At 43.2% G+C, this 27,701-nt stretch overlaps 1 protein-coding gene across 1 annotated transcript; it reads right to left on the minus strand.

The window, feature by feature from the left end:
- Window positions 1-22,701: 22,701 nt before the first annotated feature.
- TLNRD1 (talin rod domain containing 1) lies at window positions 22,702-24,840 on the minus strand. The gene has a single exon (XM_041419041.1). The coding sequence runs from the start codon at window positions 24,530-24,532 to the stop codon at window positions 23,465-23,467; it is 1,068 nt and encodes a 355-aa protein (XP_041274975.1). The 5' UTR covers window positions 24,533-24,840; the 3' UTR covers window positions 22,702-23,464.
- Between the last annotated feature and the right edge of the window lie 2,861 nt (window positions 24,841-27,701).

Here is a 27,701-nt window from a genome sequence, read left to right on the forward strand (position 1 = left end):
TTTGTGCAGTTTACTCAAGTACATACAGTATTATACAAGTTAATAATAGGAAGAAAGATGTCACTTCTTGACAGTTTGTGGTATTACCCACAGACTTTTTCAGAGTGCTTTGCAAATGTAGTTTTACAAGCTGAAAAGGACATTGTGTTCCCACAGTTGCTGTAAAAGATCTTTCTGTAGTACTAAAACATGGGATTGACAGGAAGCTTTCTCTCATGATTCTATCTGATTTTTTGTTAAGTATGCATGGTTATACCTTGGCATTGGTATTTTTCTATTAGTTAATAGAATAACACTGCCATTAGCTTTCCTTGCCATTAGGCACAGGTAGACACATTCAGCATGTCCAACCTTACAGGAGCTGGTGTCTTTGGGCATTGGTGTTTGCACTGCTTTTTCCCCAGCTCACCTGATACTCTGCTCTGGAGGCAGATGGCCGGAACAAAGAAAGGGTTTCCAGATCTGGCCTTACAAACTGCTGAATGAACAACCACTTGAAGTTTTAGGGCACAATTAAATGTAACTTTGTCGTACTTTAACAGCCAGATGAAAAGGGAGTCAAAGTTGGGAAGGGAAAGAAAGTAGAGCAAAATGCAGCAATATCTTGAGTATCACCCTCAAAGGAGGTTTGCAACAAGATATTCATGTTTAAGGTTGAACAATTGGATGAAGGACTGAATTGTATCTTACAGACTTTTTTTTCCTTCAGAAACACTTTTCTGATCTGTCCAAGACATTGAGAGGGAAATGCTTTCCTCAGCCCCAAAGTGAAATGAACAGAATTCATCTTTATAGTACCTCTGAAATAAATACAAAGAAAATGACATTGTCTCACATCTTACAGTCACTGATGGGGAAAGTGAGAACTGAAGGTGGTAAGGGTGGGTGAAATCTGCTGCCAGGGTCATTGCTGACAAATGCACTTTTGGAAATGGACTGGAAAATAAAAATGTGAAGGTTCTGCCAGTCTGCAGCAAGAAAATTACATTCCAGCCTTTCAAGCAAGAGACATCGAAAAAAAGGCTGCTGCTCTTAAACACAGCTCCTTGTGCAGAGGTGTTAAATCAGTTTATTTACCTAGCACAAACATGACTAGAATCTGTGAGGAGGAAGGTGCCTGCCTCCTGCAGCATCCCAGCTGAGGAGACAGGCAGCAGGATGTGCAGGCAGTGCTGGTTAAGGGAGGGATGAAAACAAACAGTAACTTGACTCAGCTCCGTCCTATGTTGGGAACAAGTGAATTAGAATAAGAGATGTAGAATTGCTTGTTGACTTGAACATTTCAAATGACAGAGAGGACACAAATATAATAAAATTTTTATTGTCTTCAGAATAATGGGGAGATTTATTATGGTTTTTGTGTGACAGAAAATGCTGTAATTAAGACTGCACTATAAAAACAAGTATGACAAGAGCTATTTTTAAGGTTCTCAAACTCTTTGACAAATTCTCCTTTTAAGCTTTCTTGCTTTCCCCAACAGTGGAAAAAAAAATGATATGATGTAACAAAAAATCATCATTGCAAGTCCTTATAAAGCTTGTTTTAAAAAAGAAAGTAGAAACTTAATTATATATTCTGATTCCAGTTTGCATAATTTAACAAAAATAAGTTTAGAAGCACCACAGTAGGGTTTAATGGGAAAAAGTAGCTCCCGTATAGCATTTTCTATGCCTACATTTTTAGATAAAGAATAGCTTGACACACTTGTTGCCTAAAAATATGCATCCTGAATATTTCAGCACTGAGGAGCTAACATGTATTGCTTGATACTCCCCTTTTTGCAATTCAGCACTGCCCTTATAATAAGGCTTTGATGTCTAATATCACTTTAAAAAGTCACTCTTCACTATTTGGTCAAAGCCTGTTTTGCTACATAGGGATGAAACTAAGCAGTGCTTTATTGATGATTAAGTTTATCTATCTATAAATTATCCCAGGTGGGCTCTCCTACCTGCTGGGAGGATACTCAGTAGTTAGAGCTGTAGTGCTAAAGTAACTGTAGTGCCTGCAAGTAGCACATTTTATAAACCAGACTGTATTTAGCCTCTGTGTTTTCATTATAGCTATTTTCCAGACACCAAAAGCTGAGTTTGTTTTTTGAAAGAGACTCCACAAGTATAAACTAGAGCTTAACTTTTTATTATTTGTAAATGTTACATGTTTTATTGCTAAAGAGCTGTATCAAAGCTTTACACAGGACATTGAATTCAGTGCTGGTAAAGGCAGCACTGAATGTATGTAGAAAGCATTACATCATGAAGGGATGGAAACAAATAGCTCTGGGGGACTGGGATAGGCAAGCTTCCCTCCACTCACAGGAAATGGGTGAAGCCTTTCTTGAAATTATTATTCAGACATTTTGTGCTGTGAAGGAAATGTCTCCTGATAGCACAAGCTATTGGTTTCCTGTTGTGAACTAACAGTTTTGGCATAACCAAGAATGGACGGGAAGGGCAAATGATTGGGGGTCATTGGAAGAACTTATTTCAATGAGAAGACCAGACCAAGTAAGTGGGAAGAAATTTGACCTGACAAAAACCCTGAAAATAAAATGGGAGTGGGGGAACGGGAAAGAAAAGGGCTCAGTGGAATTAAATATTCGTGGAAATAAATAAAATAACAAAAAAATAATGTCCCACATGAAATGTTCACAGGGTTAGCAGGGGGAACTCTGTTGTTGGGCAGGAAGTATTGAGGGGGAGAAAGCCCTTTGTGTCCTACCTAATCCAGAGCCTAGTTCAACAAATATATATCCGGCTTCTACATTGAGGAAAGCAATTTTTGGGAGGTCTCACAGATGCAGAATTGCTTGGTTTTTGGTGTGGTTTTTTTTGGTTTTTTTTGTTTTTTTTTTTAACAATAAGACCTTATAACAGAGGCACTTTCAAGTGTTTTTTTTTTTCAAGCAGGGTATATAAATAGCAGTGCCAGCAGGTCCCTGCACTGCCTGAGAGCTGGGCCAGCTGAGCGTGAGCCTTCCAGGCAAAGGGAACACAGCAAAGGCTCACACAACAAGTTCCTCCCCAGCCTGCTGTGACAGGCTCCAGTTTATACTTGTGGAGTCCCAGCCTGTGTGGCTTCCCTTTTCCCTCCTGAGGTCTCTGACCTTGTAACAGAGGCACTTTCAAGTGTTCTTTTTTTTTCAAGCAGGGTGTATAAATAGCAGTGCCAGCAGGTCCCTGCACTGCCTGAGAGCTGGGCCAGCTGAGCGTGAGCCTTCCAGGCAAAGGGAACACAGCAAAGGCTCACACAACAAGTTCCTCCCCAGCCTGCTGTGACAGGCTCCAGTTTATACTTGTGGAGTCCCAGCCTGTGTGGCTTCCCTTTTCCCTCCTGAGGTCTCTGGGGACCTGTGCCACCTCCACAGCTTCGCTGAGGCCATGCCAGGACTGCCCTCCCACGTGTGCTGTTGGCTGTTCTCTGGAGGGGACAGTGCAGAGCTGGTCCCAGCTCCAGAGCCTTCCTCCTGGAACATCATCACTCCAGCTCTTCTCTGGAGGGGACAGTGCAGAGCTGGTCCCAGCTCCAGAGTCTTCCTCCTGCAACCTTCCTCCATCCCAGGGCAGGAGGATGGCAGGGCATGGCAGGGAGCACTCACTGAGCTCTGCCTTGTCACTCACAAGGTTTCACTGCCAGCAGCAAAAAGTACATCTAAAAATCTCTCCAGTGTCACAGGCTTCTTTTTAAGATGGCAGCCTAAGTTTGACTTCAATCTTTCAAAGTGCCTAAAGGCTATTTCTAAAACTCAATTAAACCTGCTTGGACTTCTGTGTTATGTACTCTTGGAGCAAGCATTTGCACCCTTGCAAATATTATTTTGATTGTATGGAAATTCAGGTTGTAGAAAATGGCTGCCTGGTTCAGAAAAAACATGAAAAGAGCTACTTTGTTTTTGCAGATTCTTTAAAGGCTGCCTCTAAAGAGTCTTTTATGATGCCAAACCCAAAAGAGTTCGTAAAAATGTGTCTGAATTTGTTTTGGGATTTAATTTATATAGAATTTTTGAACCCATATACAACATTTCTGCTTTCTACTCTTAGAAAAATAGAAACTTCAGTCACATTGGAATAATACTTTTTTTTAACATCTCCTTTTAAATATTTTTGTTTCCATTTAGGACTGCCAGCATTACCATGGAAACCCCCAAAAATAAAGACTTTCCCAGCCTTATGAGAGTACACCTGCAGGAGCAAGAGCTGCCTATCAAAAGTGACTTCTTCATTATGGGTGTCACCTAAGGACATTTTGTGCAGCCAGTATGACTTTTTCTCTCAAAATTTATTAAAATTGTATTCTTAGCATTGATACAATTTGGTGTCTTGCCATGGACCAGTAACAAATGTCTGTTGCTATCCAGTAGTGCTCTTTTTAATATACTATCTCAGAAAAACCAGCTCTTGACAAACTGTACAGTTGAGTTTGGAAGCCCTGAAATACCAAGATGAAATAAGCACTCATCTCAGTGAGACAAACATGTAAAATGAAGATCTAATAAGCTGTTTTAATATAAATCATTCCACTGGCTTCAGAAGGATTTGGATCAGGGTTACAAAGAGAATTGCAAGAATTCATCTGCTTCTTCCTAGTAGAAAGGTGGAGCATATTTACTAGGGAGCAGTTGGCTGCTATCAAAATGGATCTGGTTAGACTTTTCAACACTGCTAATTATATATATATATACATATTTTGTTACAGAATTAAACAGTTTGATCTAAAATTTTACAATTGCAGTTAGTTCTATGCAGTTTTCAAATTAACAACAAAATTTGTTAGTTAACTACAATGGCTTAGCATGTATTTTTTGCAAGAAAAAGGCAGCTATGGTGGTAGGACTGAATTCAGATAACCTGGCAGTATCTATGAATAATGTTTCAAGACAATGTTCTTGTAATTACAAGCCCTCAAACCAACAAGATTTCCATTCTTTTGGTGCCTGCTCTCCGTTCTTAACTATATGAATTGTGTATTCTTCTTGCCAAACTGTTAAAATTTCCAGTATATGAAGGCTTTTGATTTGTGTACCTTTCTGCAGTGTAGTGGCAATTTGACAAGTCTGCATCTGTAATGAGCACCACTGGGAAAATAGAGATTTTTTGTTGGTTTGTTTTTCTGTATTAAAAACGTTCCAAAACTAATGAAAAACTGAACTTTAACTGAAGCTAGAAATACACCTTTGTGTTATTACCAATAGCATAGGAAAATCACCTACATATTTTTTGCTGTTATTTAAGCATACTTATTAAGCGTAGTAACTTAAATGCACTCAGGTGTTACCAAGATTTGCTTTTCACTGTTCTTTTCATGAGCAAAGTCCTTGGCAGAACTATTTTTCAGCATAGACAAACCTCAGAAATGCTATCTGTAACACCTCCATGGTATGCCTGGTACCAAATTATCCTGTTCAAACCAATGAACACCTTGGGAAATCAGATGCTATTCCACATGAAGAGGAGCATCAGACCTCAGCTCTCCAGGAGTACTGAAGTACTAAAGGAAAGAACAAATTCTGTCCTCAAACCAAGTGTTTGCAGTACAGAGCTGAGTCTAGAGAGGGAGGGATTCATTCAAGCAGAACATTTAACTGTACATGACAAATTAGTGTCATGACTATTGATTGCACTGTCTCTGCCTATAATCTCATCAGAATATTATCATTCTGCAGGACTGGAACTTCCTGTTGTGCAAAAGAACAAATTTCCCAAGAAGTCTGGTGTTTGTAAGAAGAGATCTTTCCAAAAGTGCACAGGTACTATCAACAAGATAGTAGTGAAGTAATTTTTGCTGCATTTACCAGCTTTAGGTACTGCACTATGAAATTTCTGGATGTTTGCAGTCATTAAGGTTTCTGTGTCACAAGAGAAATGTTTCCCCAACAAATGCTGATGCAAATGTTACACATTCCCACTGCTTCAATTTTTGCTCTAGGCTAAGTAGATGATTATTTAGTGTTGCTACAAGCTGTCATATTACTTATGCTGCTCACCAAAGAGGTGGTTGTGTTTCAGCATTAGGCAGGGAGTGTTCCTGTGCGTGCATTTGAGCCCAAAAGGACTATTTCAAAAGGTTGTTGCCTATGTTTGCTGATACCCTCTAAAGTTGATTATGGTTGCAAGTGGCAGCAGAAGTTGAATTTCCCTGTAAAGGTGAGTAGGAGTGGCAGTCAGATGGAACTGGGAAAGGGTTATAAAAGTTTTAAATTCTTCTGTGGCAAAAAGTGTGGAAACTGTGGATAGGTTAAAGAGTGATGGGTTACCATGCAGGGTTAATTTTTCAGGAATGAAGTGGAGACATTATAATGAAATTAATTGTAGTGGAATTTGTAAACTGGCGTAGAATTGAGGTCAGTCATTGTAAAATTATTCCTTTTCCTTTGGCTGGATGCTCTGCACAAGCTGCTATTCCCCCTCCTACAGTGTTAAAATCACTTCTTTTCTATTGTGCGTGCTTTCTGGAACTGATGAGATTAAAACAGCATAATACCACTTCAACTCAATAGGGAATGATTGCAACTGAAAAGCATTTATTTATTTGATGTGAATCATTCTGTAGCACATTTCAATTCCATATTGGAAAGGACATTTTTTTGTCTTTTAGATATTTACTTAAATGGGAGAAGAGAGAGGATGTTCCTGTCCCTGGCACATTTACTTTGCTAATGCAGGTGACACACACCTCACTTCACACTGCTGATGTATTGCAAGGGGACATTTAGGATCATTTCAATTATTCAAGTGTTCACTGTTACCACATCTAGTCTTTACAGTTTTATATGAGGGTGTTGGTCAGTGTAAAAAAAGAAATAATAATGTAATATAAGTGGCACAGAAAAGGTTAAAAACAGAAAAAACAAAGAGTGGGTTTGTTGTAATAGCACTGTCTGTTTGCTCCATCTTGCCAGTAGTTTTTTAAATTAGCTAGACATTAAATAGCCACAGTTTTGTCTAAAAATAAAGTAGATGCTTTATGGAGAAAGTTTTGTCCTAATTAAAAGGACAGGTGAATTGTGGGGAGAATGACTTAATATTATGGCAACCATAATATTTGACTTTTAATTGTATTAAAAAACATTTTAATGACAGCTTTCTTACACTAATGCTTAGCTTTTTTTTTTTTTTTTTTTTTAACTTAGTTAACAGTTCAGATCAGATCCTTTTATTCCAATTTACATACATGCCAATCATTCCAGGATGGAACTAATAATTGTATTGTAGCAAGAGCGAAACAGAGTTTGTAGAAAAAGAACATAAACAAAAAAATCTTTTTTTAGGCCAGTTAATATAATTGGAAGGAACAAGCAGGCTTTTGGACTCATCCTCCTTTCTCTGGGTCTGAAAAGGAGTGGCAGAATCTAAGACAGAGACTAGATTTGGCCCAATTCCTCTTAGCTTAATCTAATTATATTAGGGAACTTGAGAGATAAGGGTGCTCAGCATGCATAGAGCAAATCTCCCTCCCATGTTACAGCCATCATACTCTGCTGGGGAAAGTTGTGCTGCAAGGAGAGCTGCACAAGCCTGTACATCAGTTTCCAGAGACTCCTGGGGTCCCTAATTGCTGGCACACACCCAGCCACCCTGGCAGCACGCACAGGCACTGGAGTGCAGGTCTGGAGTGGCTCTGGATGAGCCAGCATCACCACCCCAGGTTGACACAGAGCTCCCCTGCACCTGCGGCTCCCCCAGCGACTGTCGCACTGCTGAGGAGCCCAAGTCCCCTGAGCTCAGTGCCTGGGGGTCTGGGAGCCCCTCTGGAGTGTCCCCTGAGCTGGTGTGTGGACAAGATTCCAACCAGGCAAATGGATGGATTACCAATATTCCTTGGAGTCCTTGGCAGTCTGGATGTCCTGCTACCACCAGGCTCATTTTTCAGCTTGATGAATGTAGTGGTTTTGGAAACGGTTGTGGCTGCTCCCAATCATTCTTTTAACAATTTCCGTTATCCTGGCCAGTTATTTTCAGGGTCTTGGCCTTTTCCTTCAAAGCTATGTGTCTTTATGTTTCAAGATCTCTGAACAGCAACTTGTACAAGTATGTCCCTTTGTGCCTACTCCTCATCTTGGAGCAGTTTGTGTACAGCAAATGCCTTTTGAATGGGCTTGTGACAAAGTGACTCAGGCAAATGCTGCTCTAAATGACCTTCCCACAGACACTGAGTAAAAAGGAGTTGAGCATCAGCTCCCCATTTTGCTGGACAGGGCATACACATGAAGCATACAGTCAGGTGGAAAGTAATGTGAGTTTCATAATGGTGTCAGTAGCAGACCCCAGCTGATCCCTCTGACACAGCACACACAGGGACTCCCCAGACAAGGATGGCTTCAGCTCCATTTTACTCTGCAGCTTTGTCTATCTTCAGGGTTTTTCAGCCCCAACAGGCATCTTCTTGTGTATTTTAAGCTGAAAGAAAAGTCAGCAAACAAAAACTGAGTCTACACAGGCAGCCAGAAACAAAGCTGTCATTATAGGATATGCAACTGCTTTTTCTGAAGCATTGCTAAGTCTTATTCTCTCAGATCCGTACGCACTGTCCAGTTCACATCTCAGACCACTGGGGGAAAAGAAAGTTCCCAAACGTGCTTGAAATACTAAAGCAGTCCCAGGAGGAAAAACCTAAACAAACACTGTCCCCCTCCCTGAGCACACCCCATCCTCCCCTAACCTAGGCAGCCACTGACACTCAGCACTTTCTGCCAGCAGCTCTGACTGTTCTATTCTTCACAAGGAAGGCTTATATTGCTTGTACAGTTTTTTGTCACCCCTGTGCATTGTATGCCTCAGTTACTGAGCCAGCTGTTCTGCTGATTCTTAGAAGGGCTTTCACAGAAAGGAATTCTGTATAAAAATGCTGCTGCCCTGGGACTAGGTGGTGACTAGTGGTGACTGGTCATTAGGTCACCCCGGTGACTTGTGGTGGCTGGCACCATTTGTTACACAAGGGCCAAACAGCAGACAGACATTTTGGCAGAATGACTTCTGAGTGACAACCTGCCTGTTATCAATCTTTACCAGGGTATGTAGATACAACAGTAAAGTAGACCGGGATTTCTAATTACCATTGCTAACTCACAATGAGTTGGCTAGGGTTGGCTACTCTTAGCCTCTTGACAGAAGAAGTTATAATAAAAATCAAAAGGTGCACTTGTTTAAAATTATCAGTTATCACCTGAAATAAGGACATTTCAGATGCCATTTTCTTGAATATATGGTTAATAGTTTCAAATCTTAGAAAGCATGTGCCAATTCCTCCTCATCATACAGCTCCACCAACTCCACAGTCTTTGGATTCACTTCAAATCTTGTTTTCAGTATGACAAGAACTTTTGCTGACACTGTAATTAAACAACAAGAATAATTCCAGTAAGACGGACAAACAAGAATACCTTAGCAAGCAGGTAAAGATCTAAAGCCTTGGGAAAGGCTGGATAAGCTTTCAGCACAAACAGAACCATAGCAAATCAAGCAGGTTTGCTTAAATTGTACCTGAGAAGGCCACTCCTAGAGACAGTCTTGAGCCACAACCTAATTTCTCCTTTCCAGGTGGCCCTTGCAGACAACCTAAATCCAGAATATCTAAAAGTGCCATGTTCTCACTTCAGGCCTCATCAGCCCTATCAAAAAGGCCACAGAACATCTTGTCTAGCTGGCCTCAAACTTATGGTCTCATCACAAGGACAGATGGGCTGTGGGGAGGTGACAGGGACAGGTAATGCTCAGGGCTTGCTGGCACTGCAGGATAAGAGTCAGATGCTGGGAGTGAACTTTAGTTTTTCACCAGGTGTACTGATTAGCTCAGCAGTCCCAACATGATCCTGGGACCTCATCAGGAGTTTAACTCAAAGCAGTAAGTTTGTTCTTTAGGCTGTACTCTACTCACAGAGCTTCTTTATCCACTGGATCAAGGAAAGCCCCAAAAATTACACATTAGGTATGCACAGTTTCATAGCAAATGCAAATACTCACTTTAAATGTCATATGAATGCAGTGGCTTGCATTAACAGCATGCTGGTGGCCTACTTAATAACTAGCATTTTCTTCTCTTCAATGCATGTGTAATTTATAACAGCCAGCTAACATCAGGAAGCCTTTCATGCTCCAAGGCTGAAATACTTGTATATTATACTTGTATACTCTACTACCCCCAAAGACTAACAGTAAAACAAGATAGGGGAATTCACTCCCTAGAGAGAAGACTCCTCTAGGCTTTAAGGACACATAACTTCCAATTAAAGCTTTACAGAAGAGCTGATACCTGCAGTATGACTAAGGCTCAAGACTACCCCAGTGCATGTCTGTCTGATGAGGTGCCTGTGGCACTGCTGTAGCATTACAAACATGTACCAGTAAATCCACCTCTGAATGCAGTTCATCTCTCTTGGGAATGAAGTTCATCTTTCACAATACAACATGGTCTTCTAAACAGAAGGAGAAAGAAAAAAACATTTATCATTCTTGTGCCAGGCGGAGTTCAGCTTGAAAGAAACCGGATGAAATGTGTATCATTCATCTAAGGAACAAATCCACACTACAGATTTGTCTGAGAGACAAGTGAATGCGATCCAAAAAAGCTATCCATTTCAGAATGGGAGGCTTGAATTCAGTCCAACCAGAACATGCATGCTGAGTAGCATCCATTTATTCAGAGTAGGAATGGTTTCTTCTGAGAGCACATTGCCTTGATCATTGTGTTAAACACTGTATATATAACCAACAAAAATTCCCATCTTTGCAAATGCAGGCTATCTGCCAGTTCCACAAAGGGTTTTGTTTTTTTTTTTTTTTTCCTAAATAGCTACTGCACAAGGGCTCTTGCCAGCAGAGCAGGTTTTGTGTGCTCAGCCTACTGTGATCATCAGGTCTGAGGGCACAGTAAATGGAATTCACAAGCCTTTCCAAGTCACCTCCTGTGTAAAGCCCTGAACAGACAGTCCCAAAAGTGAAGTAAGGAGCAACTTCCCCCTCCGCCTCTTTGGGCAGCTCTCACACATGCTTTTAGCAATACCTAAAACAAGAAAAACACCTACAGCCACTTCACTGGGGCTGGCGGAAACAGAACGGAAATGAGAAACTGATTAAGTGGAGAGCCAGCTTCACATGCCGAGAAACTTCCAACTTTTGTTCCTAACGACTTTTTAAAAAGTGCTTCAGTTTTGCTAGTATTCCCTTTGAAAAAAAAATAAAAATCTTGGCCCATGAGCTCTCAGTGCCTACACAGATGAAAGTTGTGAGAGGCCTTAAATGACTTCAGCAGGAAACGACTGGGAAGGGGAGGGGTCTGTTTTCTGACAGTCCCATTACACATTTCTAGGAAAAATCTTTTCAAGTTCTGTGGACGAAAATGAAACAGAATTACAGCACTGCCTCTCTTTTGGAGACAATCAAAACAACACTTTTTCTGCTCCCATGCTGGAGTGCTGCAAAGTAATTCCCTTCTTTTTTTATCTCTCCTCTCTTTCTCAGGATCTTGAGGTCAGGAATAGCACTTCAGATTGAAGAAACTGTTAGAACCAACTCATTCTGATCTGCTCAAAAAGGACCCACGTTTGTTTCAGGTAAACTTCAGGAATAATTTGTTCTGCAGTTGCATTCATAAATCCTTCTGCCATTTCCCAAACCCCTCACAAACTGTTCTCTGAGCTCAGGAGTTTTCTGTTTAGTAGCAGTGACAAAGCACTCGACTACTGCAGGAAAGCTGTGCAATAACAAACGTCAGCCAACGTCACCCCCAGATCACCAGGGTGGAAGGTCATCCTCAAACACTATTTCCATTTTTCCCCTCTTGGTAAATTGTTCTGGGAAAAATCCTCTTTTTTAGTGTAATGTAGTTAAAAATTAGAAAGTCACCACCACTTACACAAAGCTGGAATTCCTGGCCGTGTTGGGAATTTGAACTGATGGCTCCACCCGAGCAGCGTGTGGAACCAATGTAATGGCTAACACAATTCAGAGCTTAAAATGGAGTGATGTTGCAGCTCCAGCTTTTTTAGAACTCAGTACAAGAGATCTTAGGAAGCATTAGAGAAGAAATAGAAACAGAGGTGAATTATGGCTTCTAGTCTGATGATGTGCACTAAGGAATATGTGAGTGACAGTGTAAAAAGCAAGAAAAAAGTAAAGCATCACTGGACAGTGTTACATAGTGCCATGATCAGGACCAAGACAGCCACAAAAAAGTGATGACTGTTGGGACATATCTCATGGGAAACAGGTGCATTGTTTTTTATCTGTGCTTCTAGAAAAGGTGAAGATACACGACAGCCTGGGATAGACAATAGAGCTTTTGTTCTGATGAAGAAGAAAGGTTCACTGTGAGCAGACTTGGCCCAACTGCTCTTAACAGTTCCTGTGACTCCATGTGCTCTACAAATCCCTCAGTTATCAGCAAGCTACAGCTCCCTATTTATCAGCTCATCCAAGCCAGCTCTGCAAGGGCTTTTTTATTCCCTGAGAACTGAGCTGTACTGTTTGACCAAACACATTTCCACCTTCTTTCCCAGTCCTAACATGGAGAGACCCAAAATCACTGGCAGGGCACAGTGATGACAAGCACTTACCTTATTACCAAATATATTTCCTATAGGTCCCTGCTTATATAGTCCCTCAACTGGCTGCTTGTTCTGATGCAGATTTCTAGCAATTTAATAATTAGTTAGTATTTAATGAGTACTTAGTAGTAATTTGGTAGATCTGCTTTCTGTCTGGAGATGCTAGACACGAAGGATTTATCCAGTGAAGAGAATCATGGTATAAACTCTGTCCCCGCTGAAAACAGAAGTTGATTTGCTGCCAACATCAGTGCTTCATATGAATATACTGTGCTGTGTATTAAAAAAAAAATACTTAAATAAGTAGATAAGCAATGGAACTATTTGACAAGAACTACAGAGGGGTGAGGTATTTAATAAAACACTTCTAGGGCTTTCATCTCAAAAAACTAATTTAAAGGTTGCTTATAAATAATAAAATATTCTGTGTTTCTTTGAAAAATCAAAATACCCAAACCTCAGGTAATGCAGTTCTTCACTAACATTACAACAGCCTCTCTCAGAACGTGTTAAACCTGTACATCCCAGCTCCATATTGGCAGGTAGGACTCACTCTGCAAACTAGACCTAACTAGGAACATTTTGCTAAGCACATTCTAAAGGGCTATAATTCCCCCCCTAAAAAATGGTCTGAGAATTCTGTACTTTCTGGAGTGGTGAAATTAAACAGTTTGAAAATAATATGCTTCAGGCTCACAGGAGTTCTCAAACACTACTACAGATACAGCAGCATTTAAAATTACTAGGTTGAAATTATCATCAGTCTGACTTCAGCACAGTGCTAGCTTTTCCCCTTAGAAATAAATTTAACATCATTTCACTCTGTCACTAACCAGGATTATTTAGTTCTGATATAGTCCCTATCACTGAGGAACATTAACAAGCTGAGCACTTTTCTAAAATAAAACTGTAGGACGTCAATGCAAATCAACAGTAAAAATCTATTTTGGCACGATGTAAGGAGTAGAATAACTTAGTTACAGAGCATCTGAATGAGGAAAAGAAATATTGTTTTGCAGGCCACTTCTGAAAACTAAAGCAGTTTGCTTTCTCCCCATTGATAAATAAAACCTACTATTTATTGGCACAAACCCTCCAACATTTAACCTGTTATTTCTGATAAATGGACTTTGAAAAGAGCAAAATATGAAGGAAAGCTTTAGTGAATCACGCAGGCTATAAATTTTTTGGGCAGCTGAAATTCTTTATATTTTGAAATTAATAGTCCTGAGGTAGAAGAGCTAGTTCAGAGTTATTGAAAGAGAAGTGTCCATCTTACAGCATTTTCCTACAGCTGTACTGTGAACATTCTTTATGCTCTGTTCTCTTGACAGGAGTGATTTTCCTTGGACATCAGTGATTAATGGAAACTCCAGATCACTTCAGTAAAATGCAGTCTCACAAGGAAGAACCTGCAACATCTCAGAGATCACAGTCTTAAAAAGGATCCAAACCCAGTGAGCAACTGCATCTTCCCTAAGTGAAACCTGCCCATCTTCTAAAATCATCTCAGGGGGAGCAGATGTCCACAGTAACAGCAAACTACAGTAACAGCAACCCAGGAGAAACTATGGCTAAGGTAAAACACCTCTGGGAAAAGCTTTTAAAAAGTACTTTGACTCTTTTTTAATAATGTTTCTATCAGATAGATTTACTAGATTTTAGAAGTCTGTTTTACTCAAGCTTCTTCCTGATCACCACTGCACATTTGCAAAGTGTATTTATCATCCAGGGAAAGTCTTCTACAAACCACCATTATTTTCAAAGGAAAAGGGAAAAATACAGCAAAGGCTTCAAAAATGTGAGTGAATTATTTCATTCACAAGTGCAGCATGTGCTCTCTCTTCTGTAATGACACAGTACAGAAAACAAGAGGTAATTAATGCAATTCCTTTGCCAAATGAGTGGGATCTTATAAAGAATTGGCACATAATTCTGATTTGAGCTTTCTTGTTTTAAACAAAACCAAACCTAATACAGAACAATACAATGTACTAACACGGTCCTTTACCATATTTTTCTTTTTCCCCCAATACAAGTGTCTGCAAAGTGCTGGGCTGCAATCAAAGGACAGTCAGTGCCCAAACCAGCACTGCTGATGCAGCCAGACATTTCTGTGTACTACAGTACAGTCATGAAAGTGAACCAAAGAAGAACATTTGGTCTTTTGTTGTCTTACATACCAAGACAGAAAAGCATGGCTCTTCCTCTGTTCTACCCAATGAACAGATGTGGGTTTAATCACATACAAAAGAAAATGCTCACAAGTTTCAGACTATGACTTTGATATTTAGGAGTAAAATTACTTTCTCAATAAAAGTAATTTTCATCTAATTATCTCGAAACTGTCTATAAAAGGAAGATAGGTAAGGAATTGGATAAATACACCAAATAGGGTTTCCTTTGGAGTAATTTTCTTCAGCTGGAGAGAAACCGAAGGTAATTTTCATAAACAAAACACTTATGGCAAGATAAGAAAAGAAGCCTCAGGGTCCAATATCAGAAAGTTATAGGAGATTCTTCAATAAATAGATATTACAGAGCAGTGCAAATTCAGATGCCTCCTCTCTCTTGCTGAACTCAAAGCTGCAAATCAACTCAATACACCAGGTTAGCAAACAGCAGAATTAGGTAAAATAGAAGCAGAAAATGCCATACAAAAGCCCAAAAGGGCACCTTAAGGGTAAGCTGGCCACTAACCTACTATCCAGCTTCCCTGCCTCCCCCCCAACTCAAATCACCTCATAAATACCTAAAGCAGATTACCCTTCCTTCTGAGGAGCATTAGAGCTCTGACAAGATGTGTGAAATGCACAGGGACCACAGGGAACACAGATCTGGGACAACTCTTCAAGACACATTGTGAAAGGATGTCCATGGCATGGAGGTGGTTGGAATCCACATCCAGAGAGAACAGGTACGTTCCTAATGCCATCTGGCCCTTGGTTACCAGGATCTATCCTCACACACGTGGCCTCTGCAGGGATAATGTGCTCAGAGTACAAATCTGGGTGTTGCACCAGGAGCACAGGGTGGAGGGACAGAGATGAAATCTGTGAATGTAAGATGCACAATGCTGGCATCTGGCTGCCATAAAAGACACATGAGGCAGAGCTGGGCCTCTGGGCTGATGCCAGCCAGGGTGCCTGCAAGGATAACAAGAGCTTGTAACCCATGCAGAAGGGTCAGGATGGCAGGACACAATTATGGCCCATGCTGGTACTGCAACTGCAAATTCCCTAGCTTCCCAGAGTTTCAGTAAAATTCTACCCAACATCCTAAATTAATTTTAAACCCACAGGCATTCAAAGTTCATCACAAATTACAAGGCCAACAAAACATCCAGACATACACACCCCACTGAAAATCAGTGGGAGTTAAGCCCCTAAATACTCCAGTAGTTCTGACCAAATATTTTCCTTTTCTCCCCCCTTAAAAACCCCTTGAGTCTTGCTCATAGCTTTTTTCAGTCCTATATTTCACTGTAATTTCTTGAGAGCATCACAACCTGCCCAGGCAGCAGAACCTATCTGGAGTTTCAGAGATAGTGCTGGTGTCTCTGGAGCATGCAGTACTCCAACAACTCTCCAGCCCACTCCCATGTTACCAGCTCCATTTACAGGGACACACTCCTCTATGCCAGTCACAGGACAAGACAAGATTACAGATCCTGAATGAATCCATGTCTATACTCAGTATTAAGGAAATTTCATGCAGGCAGTTTCACTTACAGACTTTCTTGCAATGCCTAGGACCTATCTGAATTTCTAAAAAGTGAGTTTTTAATTATGAGCAGAGAAACAATAGCTCACTTCAGCATGAGAAAGAATACACCCATTATTTTTCCATGCTCTGTAATTTAAAAATAGGTCAACTCATTAGCTTTGAAGCTTTCAAAAGTACTAAAACTGAAATACAGGGCTCAGTTTCTTTTTGTTTTTTAAGCCAGGCCCAGACACTGAAGAGTTTTAGACCAATGACTACTTTAAGATGATGAAAGAGGATAAAGTTTTTGAACTATGAATCTAATACAGCCAGAACAGATTGATTTCATAGTAAATTTTTAAACAGAAAGTAAATTTTTAAACACTGACTAAATTTGAAGCATTTAAATAAGACCAGAGCATTAACTGCACACCAATTCAGAAGTGCTGCAGGGCCTATAATTTGTCACTCTGCACATATCAAGATGACTTTTCTCACATTTTTCCATTGTGTGCATGGTCAGAATGCAAACAGGGGCCAAAGTGCACCTGAACAACCAATTGAGAGACTTGCTATAGGTAATGTCAACCAGCCAGAATCAATACATACCGAAAAAAATTGACTGGGAAAATGCAATTTCTTACTCTGTGCTTAAAACCATAACCCCAAGGGCCAGAATTGCTCTCTTGACATATGTAAGTTGACAACAACAGAATTATGGTTAGTGGGACACTGACTCCCAGTGCTTCCCAAGCACCTTGTGCATGACCTGGGGAACTCCTGGTGTGCATTCAGTATGGAACAGAAGTTCATCAGAGCCAGTGCCCACCAGGCTTCAGGGCTGTGCTCTCTATCCCCAGACTAAAGTTCAGGTTCCTGCTGCCCAAACAAAACTGGAGAAAAACTGCTGGTTTAAGACCTTGGTAGGTAAGTCAGACCAAAACCCAACTACTCTGAGCCATCTCGTACTTCCAGTCATTTCAGCTGAAAATAATTTGATTTTTAAGTTGAATTTAAGCAAGTTGTTAGTAATCACTTTTCAAGTATTTATTTTATTGAGGGAGGGAGGAGAGGAAAATCAAGCTATTTAGCTTTCCAAGTATTTAACATAAAACCCAGAAGAGCTCCATCTGGCAACCAGCAGGATTTCTAAATAATCTAAACAGTATCTACATAAGAACCAGGCTGTCTATGGAGTGAGACAACTTCAACTTTTACAGCCACAAGAAGTCTTTATTAACATAAAAGGAAATTATAAAGAATTACGTTAGAGCAGGAACAAGAGCCTGGCAAGCTGACAAAGGACCCCAGGAATCTCTGCATTAATCTTGAAATGCTGCTTTTGACTTGTTGGAATATAGCATCATACTCTGCATGGTTTTAAAAAAACAAAATAAGAAACCCTTTTAGGTTCAAAGGACTCAAGCACAATAAAACCAGCTCTAGGAAAATATTCAGATTAATGAAAATCAATATGTAATTCCTTACTTTGTAATTCCTTACACAAAAAACAACCCTTAATATTTGAACATACTTTGGAAAACATCAGTATTTAATTAAAGTCATGGAAAAGGCCCTTCATATCCATATATGTCTGTCTTCATTAAGAAGATGGCTCTGAGTGCTGTTGCTAATTATGTAAATTAAATACACTTTTGAACTAGTTTTACATATAGAAAATATGGTAATTATAATTCCCAAGTAAGTAAACACCTCAAAGTATACAGTATTTAATTTTCTGAGTTATTAATATGTAGGATCTGGCCTTGCACTTCATACCTAGCTCATCCACTTTTTGGATCATTTGGGAGTGATCCAAACCTGGTGGTGGTTTGGTGTCATATGGGAAATATTTAACTAGTCCTCAATGCCCCTGTCAAGTTGCCATCGGGATTTTCTGTCAGTTTCTTGGCAAAAAATCAAAGAGTGGAACAGTGGGCCCAAAAAAACATGTTATGGTGATCCTGTGAGGATAGGGCAGCCTTGAAGCTCTGCGTTTTCCGCTATCCCTGGGCTACAGGAAGAGAATTTCTATCTTTATCGTTGCCCATCTGGCACCTTTCACAGGCAGCAAGAACAAAGAAGTAAAATATACTGGCCCCTACCATCTGCTTCTGCTTGTGAAGTCTGGAGAGAGCCCGACAGGGAAGAAAGCAAAGAAAGATAAAACCCAGCCCCTCCGTTTCCCACCAAACTCTCCTGGCAGGTACACGTTGTGCCTGTGCTTCTTCCGTCTCTTCGGAGACCTCTGGTTCCCCACAGCAGCACAGCTGCTGGACACAGAGCATCCCAAACACTCCCAGCCTCCTGACAGCCCCAAGGCTGTGCTGGCCGTTTGCTTTATTGGATCAGCCGCTGTTTTATCTAGAATAGGAAAATTCCTGTGGGTTTAATAAGAGGTATTGCCCTACAGATTTTCTCTGGTCCCACCTCCTTTCCCATCAGCCACATCCCTTGTTACTGCAAGGCTGCATACACCATGTGTTGGCTGGACCCCTTCTGTCTCTGACAGAAGTTTGGCCAAAAAGAGCAGATTTTCTGCTACTTTGATCATTTCCTGTGGTAAAAAGTGAAGGGAATTATCTGACCCAGGGTCTTTTTTTTTTTTTCTTTCTTTCTTAGTTTTGAAAAATAACATGGCTTTACATTTGCAAGCTCCCTTAAATAGTGAACTTGCTTTCCAACAGCATTTTGCTGCTGGTTTACTGGTTGCCTTACAGAACTTACTTTTTTTAGAATCAGAAAACACATTGCTCTGATCTCAAACTCAAACTCAGCTGCTGTATAATTACATCAATAATGACCTTCCCTATGCTGAAGCAGCAACCACAAGATAGTATCAAATTTACAGACAATACAAAGGTGGCAGCTTCTTCCCTGTTAAAAAATTATTACATTTTAAAAACAAGCTTACTTCTCTTGTGGTGGGGATAGTGTTGTTTTTGGCTACAAACGTGCATTGCATAATGTCTTTAGAAATAAGTTAACCATTTTATTAAATGCACTATTAGTCTATGACATATGTGATATAAGCACCCTAAAACTTTTTTTTTTTCCTTCAAGACTGCACATCAGAAAACATCTCACACTTGTGTAAACCCATGATTAATTAGTCACAGTACCTGCTAACTTAAATGGTGTGGAAGATTTAGGAACAGGGGCCTAAGTATGATGCCAAGTGATAATCACTGACCTCGATGGGCCTTGCAAGTGCACCCTGAAAACTCATCCATTTGGTATTTTTTCTGGCCCAGAGAGTACAAAGTAAGCAAACAACATGAATCTACCTACTGAACTAATACCTTGTGTCAGAATTAATATTCTATAGGAACAAATTCCAAATAAATTATCACAATATACGTTAAGTTTTTATAAATGTGGCATTATAGCATTTAATATAGATACATATATTCACACTTAGTGGGACCCTACTTTTTTCAGCTCAGAAAAATGCCACAATGTGCAAGTTGTGCTTGTTGGCATCAAAACTCTTTTTCTTTTTTTTTCCCAACTTTGCTGTGCTAATTACATGAGTAGCACAGATTTTGACAGATAGAGTGTTGAGCTGAGGCCAGGGTGCAGTGTGTGCCTCCCTTTGTGCGAGCTGTACTCTCAAAAGAAATGATTGAACATTTTGAACTGTTAAAATTACTATTGTTTTAAAACGTTACAGGAAGTTGCTTTGGTGAATTTACTATTTGTGTATATGTATTTTTTTTTATCAGCCTGTTAAAAAATCATGGCCTGGCTACATTTCCCAGTTTATTTATAAAACGGAATTCTTCCTGAACTCATGCAGCGCAAATGCAAAGGGAGACCTAAGGCAGTCTGGTTTTTTTCAGTATTAAAAAAGAAGAAGATACATACTTATTTATATATGTATGCATGTACCTCACTTAAAAATATAGTAAGAAAGGGGAGGAAGAATCTACAGTAACCTTGTTAAAACAAAAATTGCACTAAACCACTTCAAACAAGATCTTACCACAACAAAAATCAGCATTATCATCGTTAATAATACAGTGCCTTTCATATGCAGAGGTAATAAGGAGGCTGTACTGTGATCCATATAATCTCAATAATGTATAAATGAATCAAAACGGATCTAATTAGTTCAGCAGCACCAAAAACCAAAAATAAGCAGAAACATCAAAAGAGCCAGCGGGACATTACTTTCTTTTTTTTTTTTTTTTTGTCAGACGTGCTGCAGAGCTGCCCTTCAGTGTCCTCTGGTTTGTAGGTGGCAGGAGGAGGCCTCACCAACGGAGGCACCTGCAAAGCCCTGGAGCCAAGGATGCTGGCTGTACCTGTGCCCTGCTGCTCCCCAGGGTAGTTATGAAATTGTATGAAAAATCCTTTGCTAGGATTTTTCTCCTATTCTAGCTGAGAAGCCTCAGAAAAGAAATGTAAACAATTAACTATCTGATGGCTGTGAAATGTGGTCTGGACATTGTTTACCAACAGGTGCATCTTGGATTGGTTCATGTGAGTTGTTTCTACTTAATAACCAACCAAAGATGCAGCTGCGTTAGGTTCTCTGAGAGTCACAAGCTTTTGTCATCATTCCTCTCCTGTTCTTTCCAGCCTTCTGATGGATCCTTCTCTCTATTCTTTTAGTATTGTTTAAATATATCATTTTAATATAATATATATCATAATATAATAAACCAGCCTTCTGAAACATGGAGCCAAGATTCTCATCTCCTCCCGGGTCCTGGCACCCTCGAACACAACCAGAGCCCAGCACCATCCCTGCACGTCCCGCACCAATCCTGCCCCGGCGAGATCCGCACAGGAAGGGTGGGGCGGGCTCCTCACCTCCTGTCTGCCGCAGGAGATAGCACATCCTGAGCACTGCCCCTTTTCCTCCTTCCCCAGAGCCCCGGCGGAAAAGAAAGGAGGAACAGTCACTTGGGAGGTGCCTCGGCTCCCACGGAGACACGCGAGGGAGGGAGATACAAAGGACAGCCGAGCAGAGGCACAGCACATCCCTGGAGATGGCCTTGGCCCGACTCCTACGGCTGTCCTGCCGTACGACGGGAGAACGCTGGTGTGTGCACACCTGAGAGCCTCTTAGCAAACACCTGTGGAGGCATCCCAGTCAAAGCTAGAACACTGTGTGCACAGATTTATTTATTAAAGAGCAGTGAGAGGACTTCTACACTTCACCACGTAGCTGTGGGCATCCGTGCCTCTGCAGCACACACTGCACGGCGAGAACATCACACCCTGCAGGAGCGCAGCCCGGGCTGACTACGGCAAAGAATTGTTCATACAATTCACTGAAGGCAGAAAAGTTCCATTTAAATATAAGCAAAATCTAACACAGAGGTCCACTGTACTTAAGGAATTATTTCTCTCTAACCCTGAAGACACAGATGCAGCTTTTATCTCCTCCAACAGATGTGTCTGTCCACTACCCAGTTCACTCCACTTAAGTAAAAGCATTATATGCAAGAGAAACAATGCTATAAAAGAAAGACCTTTCCCTACTCCAGAGCCATTCTATACCCGAAGCCCAAAGGTTTCCTTCTTCAAAGGAATTATAGGACAGTATTTGTTGAGGGTTAAGCCACAGTAACACTTTTAAGGTGCCAATAGCCTTCAACATGGTTGGATCTGCAGACCTATAAAAAACCCCCACAATTATGCACTGGAGCAGGACAGAGAAACAAAACCTCCTTTCCAGGAGACTCGCTCTTCTACTTAACAGAACATATAGAAGGCAACAGATCTCACAGGGCCACAAAGACCAGGCTGACAATATTCATCACTGAAGCTCTGGGAACTACTGCAGTAGGCACTAAGCTCCACTCACACCTCCCAAGGAATTCAACTAGAGGTCAGCTGCACCTCAATAGCTAGCCATGGTCTCCTGTCATCTGCAACATCAAACTCAAACTGCTGTGATAGAAATCTCTACTGAGGAGCTCCAACACAAACCTCTGAGGAATTAAAGCACCACTCCAACCAACCTTCACAATCCCAAAAAGACATATGGCACACGCCAGGCTAACCAGCAAAGTTTTCTAAGAAATCATACTGAAACTCAAAGATTTAACACACAGATGGCCCACAACACCTGCAAGAATTAAAATACAAAACCTCCTCAAAAGGTAACGCTGCCTGCTGATAAAGACAAACAAAGCCAGGCTGTGCCCTGCTGCAGCAGTCACCGGTGCTCTGCAGAGCAGCCCCAGTGCACAGCTATCCCAGTGAATGCAGCACTGCCCAGCTGCCCACAGACACAGCTGGAGTAGCTCTGTGTGCTAGGGTAGTACTGGGAGAGGGACAGTATTTATGAAAGTAAAAGAACTGAATTGAAGCCTGTATGCTGCTGTCTAGAACTTACAGTTAGGTTTGTACCACCCATTCCCTGGGGGAAATGACATACAATACAAACAGGCCTAGTTGTTCAATTATTCAAGTATTAAAAGATTCACAGAAAAGCATCTGAGAAACATAACATTTTAATAGATGAAATAAATACTCCAGTACATGCAAGATAAAAACTGACATTGGAAAAAAATTAAAAATCACTTTTGTTATAGTGTAATTTTGTTTGTTTGTTTAAACACTCACAGTAGCTTTTCCCCCAGTTTGGAAATCAACACATGGAAAACATAATCACAACCTCCAGTCCTTCCACTCCTACACACCAAATGCACTTCTAACCTAACACTTGATGCAAAATAAAAAAGTCATACAAAACAGAAACAAACAAAATAGTAGCTACATCCATCATCTATGTGTTGTTGGGTTTTTTCATTTTTTTAAATGAGTTAGAACTGAGGTAACCTTTTTCCTGCACAACTGAACAGCAAAATTTAGAAGGGACATTTCGGAAGACAAGACAAGACAAACTTTAAAAACCGCACCCAGCGCGATTAAAGCTCTTTTTTTTCTCCTTTTTCTAAGATACCCCCACCTCCCCAAATATAAAAAACTTTGAAACAGTTTTACCACTTGTGTGAAGACCTTGTTGAATAAAGGAAAATTTATCTGGAGATACTTGCTTAACTTTAAAGTAAAATAAAAAGAAGCCAAAACTGGCTACCTTTATTAGTACATATAGTTTGAATATGTTCTGCTTCTTCACCACACGAAATCAAAGGATTGGGCTCATCCAAGCAAATTCTTTGGTATACAAAAAAGGGGTGAGGAGGTGGGATATTATTTTCCTTTAGCAATGACTGGGATCTAAACAGATGTGGGGGTTAATTCACAGAATTGGAGTTCACTGGCGGTAAAGTCCTGGGTGAAGATCTTTCTCTTAGTGCCTGAGATAGCAGGTTGCAACCATCCGAGACGGCGCAAGCTGAGTTCCTCAACCGTTCCCTGTAATCGCTCATTTTGGTGCTACTTTCGGGGTGTTGGGCTATATCCCTGAGGCATTGGGTCAGGAGCACACAAGCAGATACCACACTCATGGCTCCTCCTAGGATGGCAGTTTGCACAGCTTTGCCCTCTGGATTAATGGTGGCAGCTTTACCCAAAAACTGGGGCTCAGTGGCAAAGCCCACCAGAGCATAGACAGACTGCACCAAAGGTCCGCTGAACAAGACGCACCGGTTCCTGGTCAGCTCGCTGGGCGAGGTCTTGACCTCCTTGACACAGGCCAAGAGGGCAGAGGCGCTGGTGCTCATACATTTGACACTGAGTTTGAACTGCTCCTTAGCAAATTTATCCTTGGATTTCTCACTGGCCAGCACACAGGCGTCTGTCAGGAATTTCAAGTTCTTGGACATGTTCTGAGAAACCTCCAGCAGGAGCTGAGGGCTCATATCTGCCAAAGGGGTGGTCTTCAAGACCCCGCAGCCGTGCTCCACCTCATGCCTACATCGGGTCACCTTGTAGCGATCCACCAAGCCAGGCATGGCAGGCTGGGCCCCCGGAGTCTCCACTGCAGCCAGGTAGGCAGCGTGGGCAGAGCACTCGGTCAGGGAGACCACCAGCTCCCCCATCTCCATCAGGCTTTCTCCCACCTCCCCGAAGCGTCCCATGTTGAGCTGGCTCTGGACGTCATGGGTCAAGATGGAGAGTCCTTTGGTCCTGGCAATGATCGTGTCCCTGCACTTCTCAAAGGACTCACCGAAGACAGACAGACTCTCGGTGTTCACCGGCCTGGTCTCGCTCGACAGCAGAAGCAGATCGGCCACCAGTTGCATCTTGATCTTGCAGTGGTCGCAGATAGAGATGAGCTTCTTCCTCTGCAGGGAGCTGCTGCTGGGGATGCCGCCGCCGGAGAGCTCGCTGCTGGACTTGCCGGAGCCACCGCTAGCCATAGCGCCGGGGGGGCACTCGCATGCCGCTCGCTACCCCGCTGCTGCCGCCTCCGCCGCCGCCCGAGCAGTCCCGACTGAGCCCGGCAGGATCGCTCTGCCTTTTCCGCAACATCATTCCATTAATCGCCGGGAGGCAAGAAAAGGCTCTGGGCGCCGGGGCTGCCGCTGCTCGGGGAGCGAGCTCGGCCGGGGCGCCCGCCCCGCTCCGGCGCCAGCCTCCGCTCCTACGGCGCTCCCGCGGCGGGGCGGCGCTCGCCGGGCGCCCCCGGGCCCCGGTCTGGCATCCTTTAGCTAAAAATACGTAATTTTTTTTCTCCTTTCCTTCTCGCACGCTGGCTCGCCTTCCTTCCACCGTCTCGTCCGGCTCCCCGGCTGCGGGATCCTGCGCGAAGTTCCCTTTACCAGACGCAATACCTCAGGGACGCTCCTCCGCCGCGCGGAGTTGGGGCAGGGGCGCAGCCCTCCAAGTTGCTACCGCGCCCCCGGCGCCTCCGGTCGGGGAGCGCCGGCCGGGCGCAGCTCGCAGGGGCCGGAGGGGCGGCGGCTGCGCACCATGTGCCGCCCCCGGCGCCCGCCGCGGCCCCGGCTCGCAGGAAGCGCCGCGGAGGGTGTGGCCCGCCCGCCCCGCACGGCCCCGCCGCGCACCCGCGGGGAGCCGGCCCGGGAGGGGAGAGGGGCACGGCGGGGAGCCGGGACGCGGGGGACCGCGGGGGGAAGAAAAAAAAATAAAAAAAAAAGAAGAAAGAGAGGAGGGGGTAAAAAAAAAAAAAGCTCCACCGGATCCGGGTGCTGGGGCGGGCGGGCGGATCCGTTCCCCTTCCTTTGCCGCTGCCTCACTCCTTCCTGCCGCGATCATTCACGCGGCCGCTGCGCGCTCGCTCCCCGCCGCCACCGTCCATCCCCTGCGCCCCGGGCCCTCCTCGCCGGCTCCCGCGGTGGCCGCCGCCGCACCAACTTAGGCTCTTCCCGCAAACAAGGGTGGTGGCCGCGGGCTGCAGCCGCGGATGCTGCGACCCGCCCGGCCTTGCGCTCCTCCTGCCATCTTCCCTGGCTGAGCGGCCAACTCCCAGGGGAAAAAAAAAAAAAAAAAAAAAAAAAAAGGAAAAAAAGAAGAAAAAAAAAAAAGAGACAGGGGTAGAACATCTTCGTTTAAATTCCCTTTCTCAGGCTTTCAGACAAACTACTGGGGAAGCGGCGGCTGCGACGGCGCTGCCAGCCAGACGCTGCACGGCTCCGGGGGAGCTCCCCCGCCCCGCTGCCTTTGCTGTAACCTCACTTGAGCCTATCGAAATCTTTTGTGCGGTGTCACCGCCCTTCGTTTAAATCCTGCCCTCCCCCCGCCGCCGCTCCGCGCCCGCCGCCGCTCGCTCCTCCCAGGCGGAGGGGGCAGCAGCGCCGGCACCGCCCGCCCGCCGCCGCTGCCCCGTCCCCGCCGCGCGGGGCTCCGGAGGGGCTCCGCGAATAAACAAACAGCGGGCGCTGCCGGAGGGAGAGGCCGCCGGGAGGAAGGCGAGAGGCAGCCGGACAGCGGCCGCCCGGAGCAGTCGGATCCCGGAGAGCGAGGAGCCGCCCCAGGCCGGGGCAGAGGCGGCCCGGCTGCCGCTCCCCGCCCGGCCCTGCCCCGGGCAGCCCGCCAGGTGAGTGCGGCGTTCCTCCGGAGCTGCCGGCCCGTGTCGGGCTGTCCCGGTCCGGGTGGCAGAAGCCGTTCCTGTGGCGGCACCGAGTGGCGGAGCCCGAGGCGGCGCGGGGCTCGCATCCCGCGGGGCTCCGGGTGCCCGGCCCGGGCTGGCCGCCGGGAGTGCCGAAAACGCGGGATGGGGCATTGCTGCGGCTTTCTTTACACAAAATACTGCTCTCAGCACAGGCCTTGACCCAGATTTTAAACCAACGAAGACGGGTTTGGTCTGTTGCTCTCCCGTTTCTGTCCCTGTTTTTGAACAGTGGTTACTGTTTATTAGACTTCAGCAGGGAAAATGAAAGCTTGCTGACACTGCTGTGTACTGAAAGCTCTACAAAGACTTCCTCTGATCTGTTTCTACTCTGCAGCACCCCGAGAACTTTTTGAGATGGTTCTTGTCAAAAGCAAGATGTTATGCTCAGTAAACCTGAGGCACACATCAGATTCTGTCCTGTTCACAATATCTGCGTCGATATAATTCTGATTAATCAAAGCCCATGTTGAAACCACATAGTACGTTTGTTACGTATTTTGCTGCACCATAAGCTGCAGCAAAATAATGTCATTATTTTGTTCCTTTCAATCAGAATTCTCTTTTTAAGTCAGCCACCTAATTCTAGGCATTTAAAACGCATTTAGCAGGTTACAGAGACCCAAAAGTACATTGTCCCAGTTCACAGTTAACATCCTGCTACATTCCTACTGCTGCAGGGCTGTAACTGACCTTGAAATAAATGGAAATTGGACCAGATTCCTCACTCACTGTTGCAGGTCAGCTCCAGCGCTAGCCTGGCGCAAATAGAGCCCACCAGATGGATTCCATACATTTAAAGAGATTCAGACAAGTTTATTTGTACATATTCTTAGTCATTAGCTAGAAGAACCTTTGGCCTTCTCCTTGTAGAGCAGGATGAACACAGATGTGAAAGTGGGGGGCTAACAGGCTGTACATATTTGGGGGCAGGGGAAGCCCTTGCCATAAAGCCAGATTTGAGGAAAGGGGTAGATGCTGGTCTGTGGGTGTGTCAAAAATAGGGCAGTTCTCCACCCATCCCTCCTCACAAAAACAGTGTGAGGGAAATTCTGTTTACTTGAGTCAGATTATAGCAGTTTCAAGGAAGGTCATGATTTGGGCCTAAACAATTTTGGCTTACTGCCAGCGACTTGTTTTCAAAAGTATAAATAGGAATGATTTCAGAGTACTCTGAAAAATAAAAATCAATGGGCAGAAGAAACCAGCTGAACTGTATTTCAAAGTATTTCCAGATACATCCTTAAATGAGGTGAGATAGAGTGCAGCACAAGGAATGTCTCTCATAAATATTAACCTAGTTTATCTTTAATGAGGATTGACTACACTTAATTAGGGTTTGAAAGATTTCATTTTAGAAAACGTAGGTCTCATCCCTGGCTGGAAGAGGTGTTACATGACCTAATAATCTTTTCCATTTTTAGATGCTGCTGCCTGCCATGATGCTCTGTGTGATTTGT

The sequence above is a fragment of the Onychostruthus taczanowskii genome, unplaced genomic scaffold (assembly GCF_017590055.1).
Source record: "Onychostruthus taczanowskii isolate IOZ18803 unplaced genomic scaffold, ASM1759005v1 scaffold6, whole genome shotgun sequence".
NCBI lineage: Eukaryota > Metazoa > Chordata > Aves > Passeriformes > Passeridae > Onychostruthus > Onychostruthus taczanowskii.

Bases quoted from the DNA above. Each gene is read 5' to 3' on its own strand.
- TLNRD1 (XM_041419041.1), bottom strand. From the start codon at position 24,532: ATGGCTAGCGGTGGCTCCGGCAAGTCCAGCAGCGAGCTCTCCGGCGGC.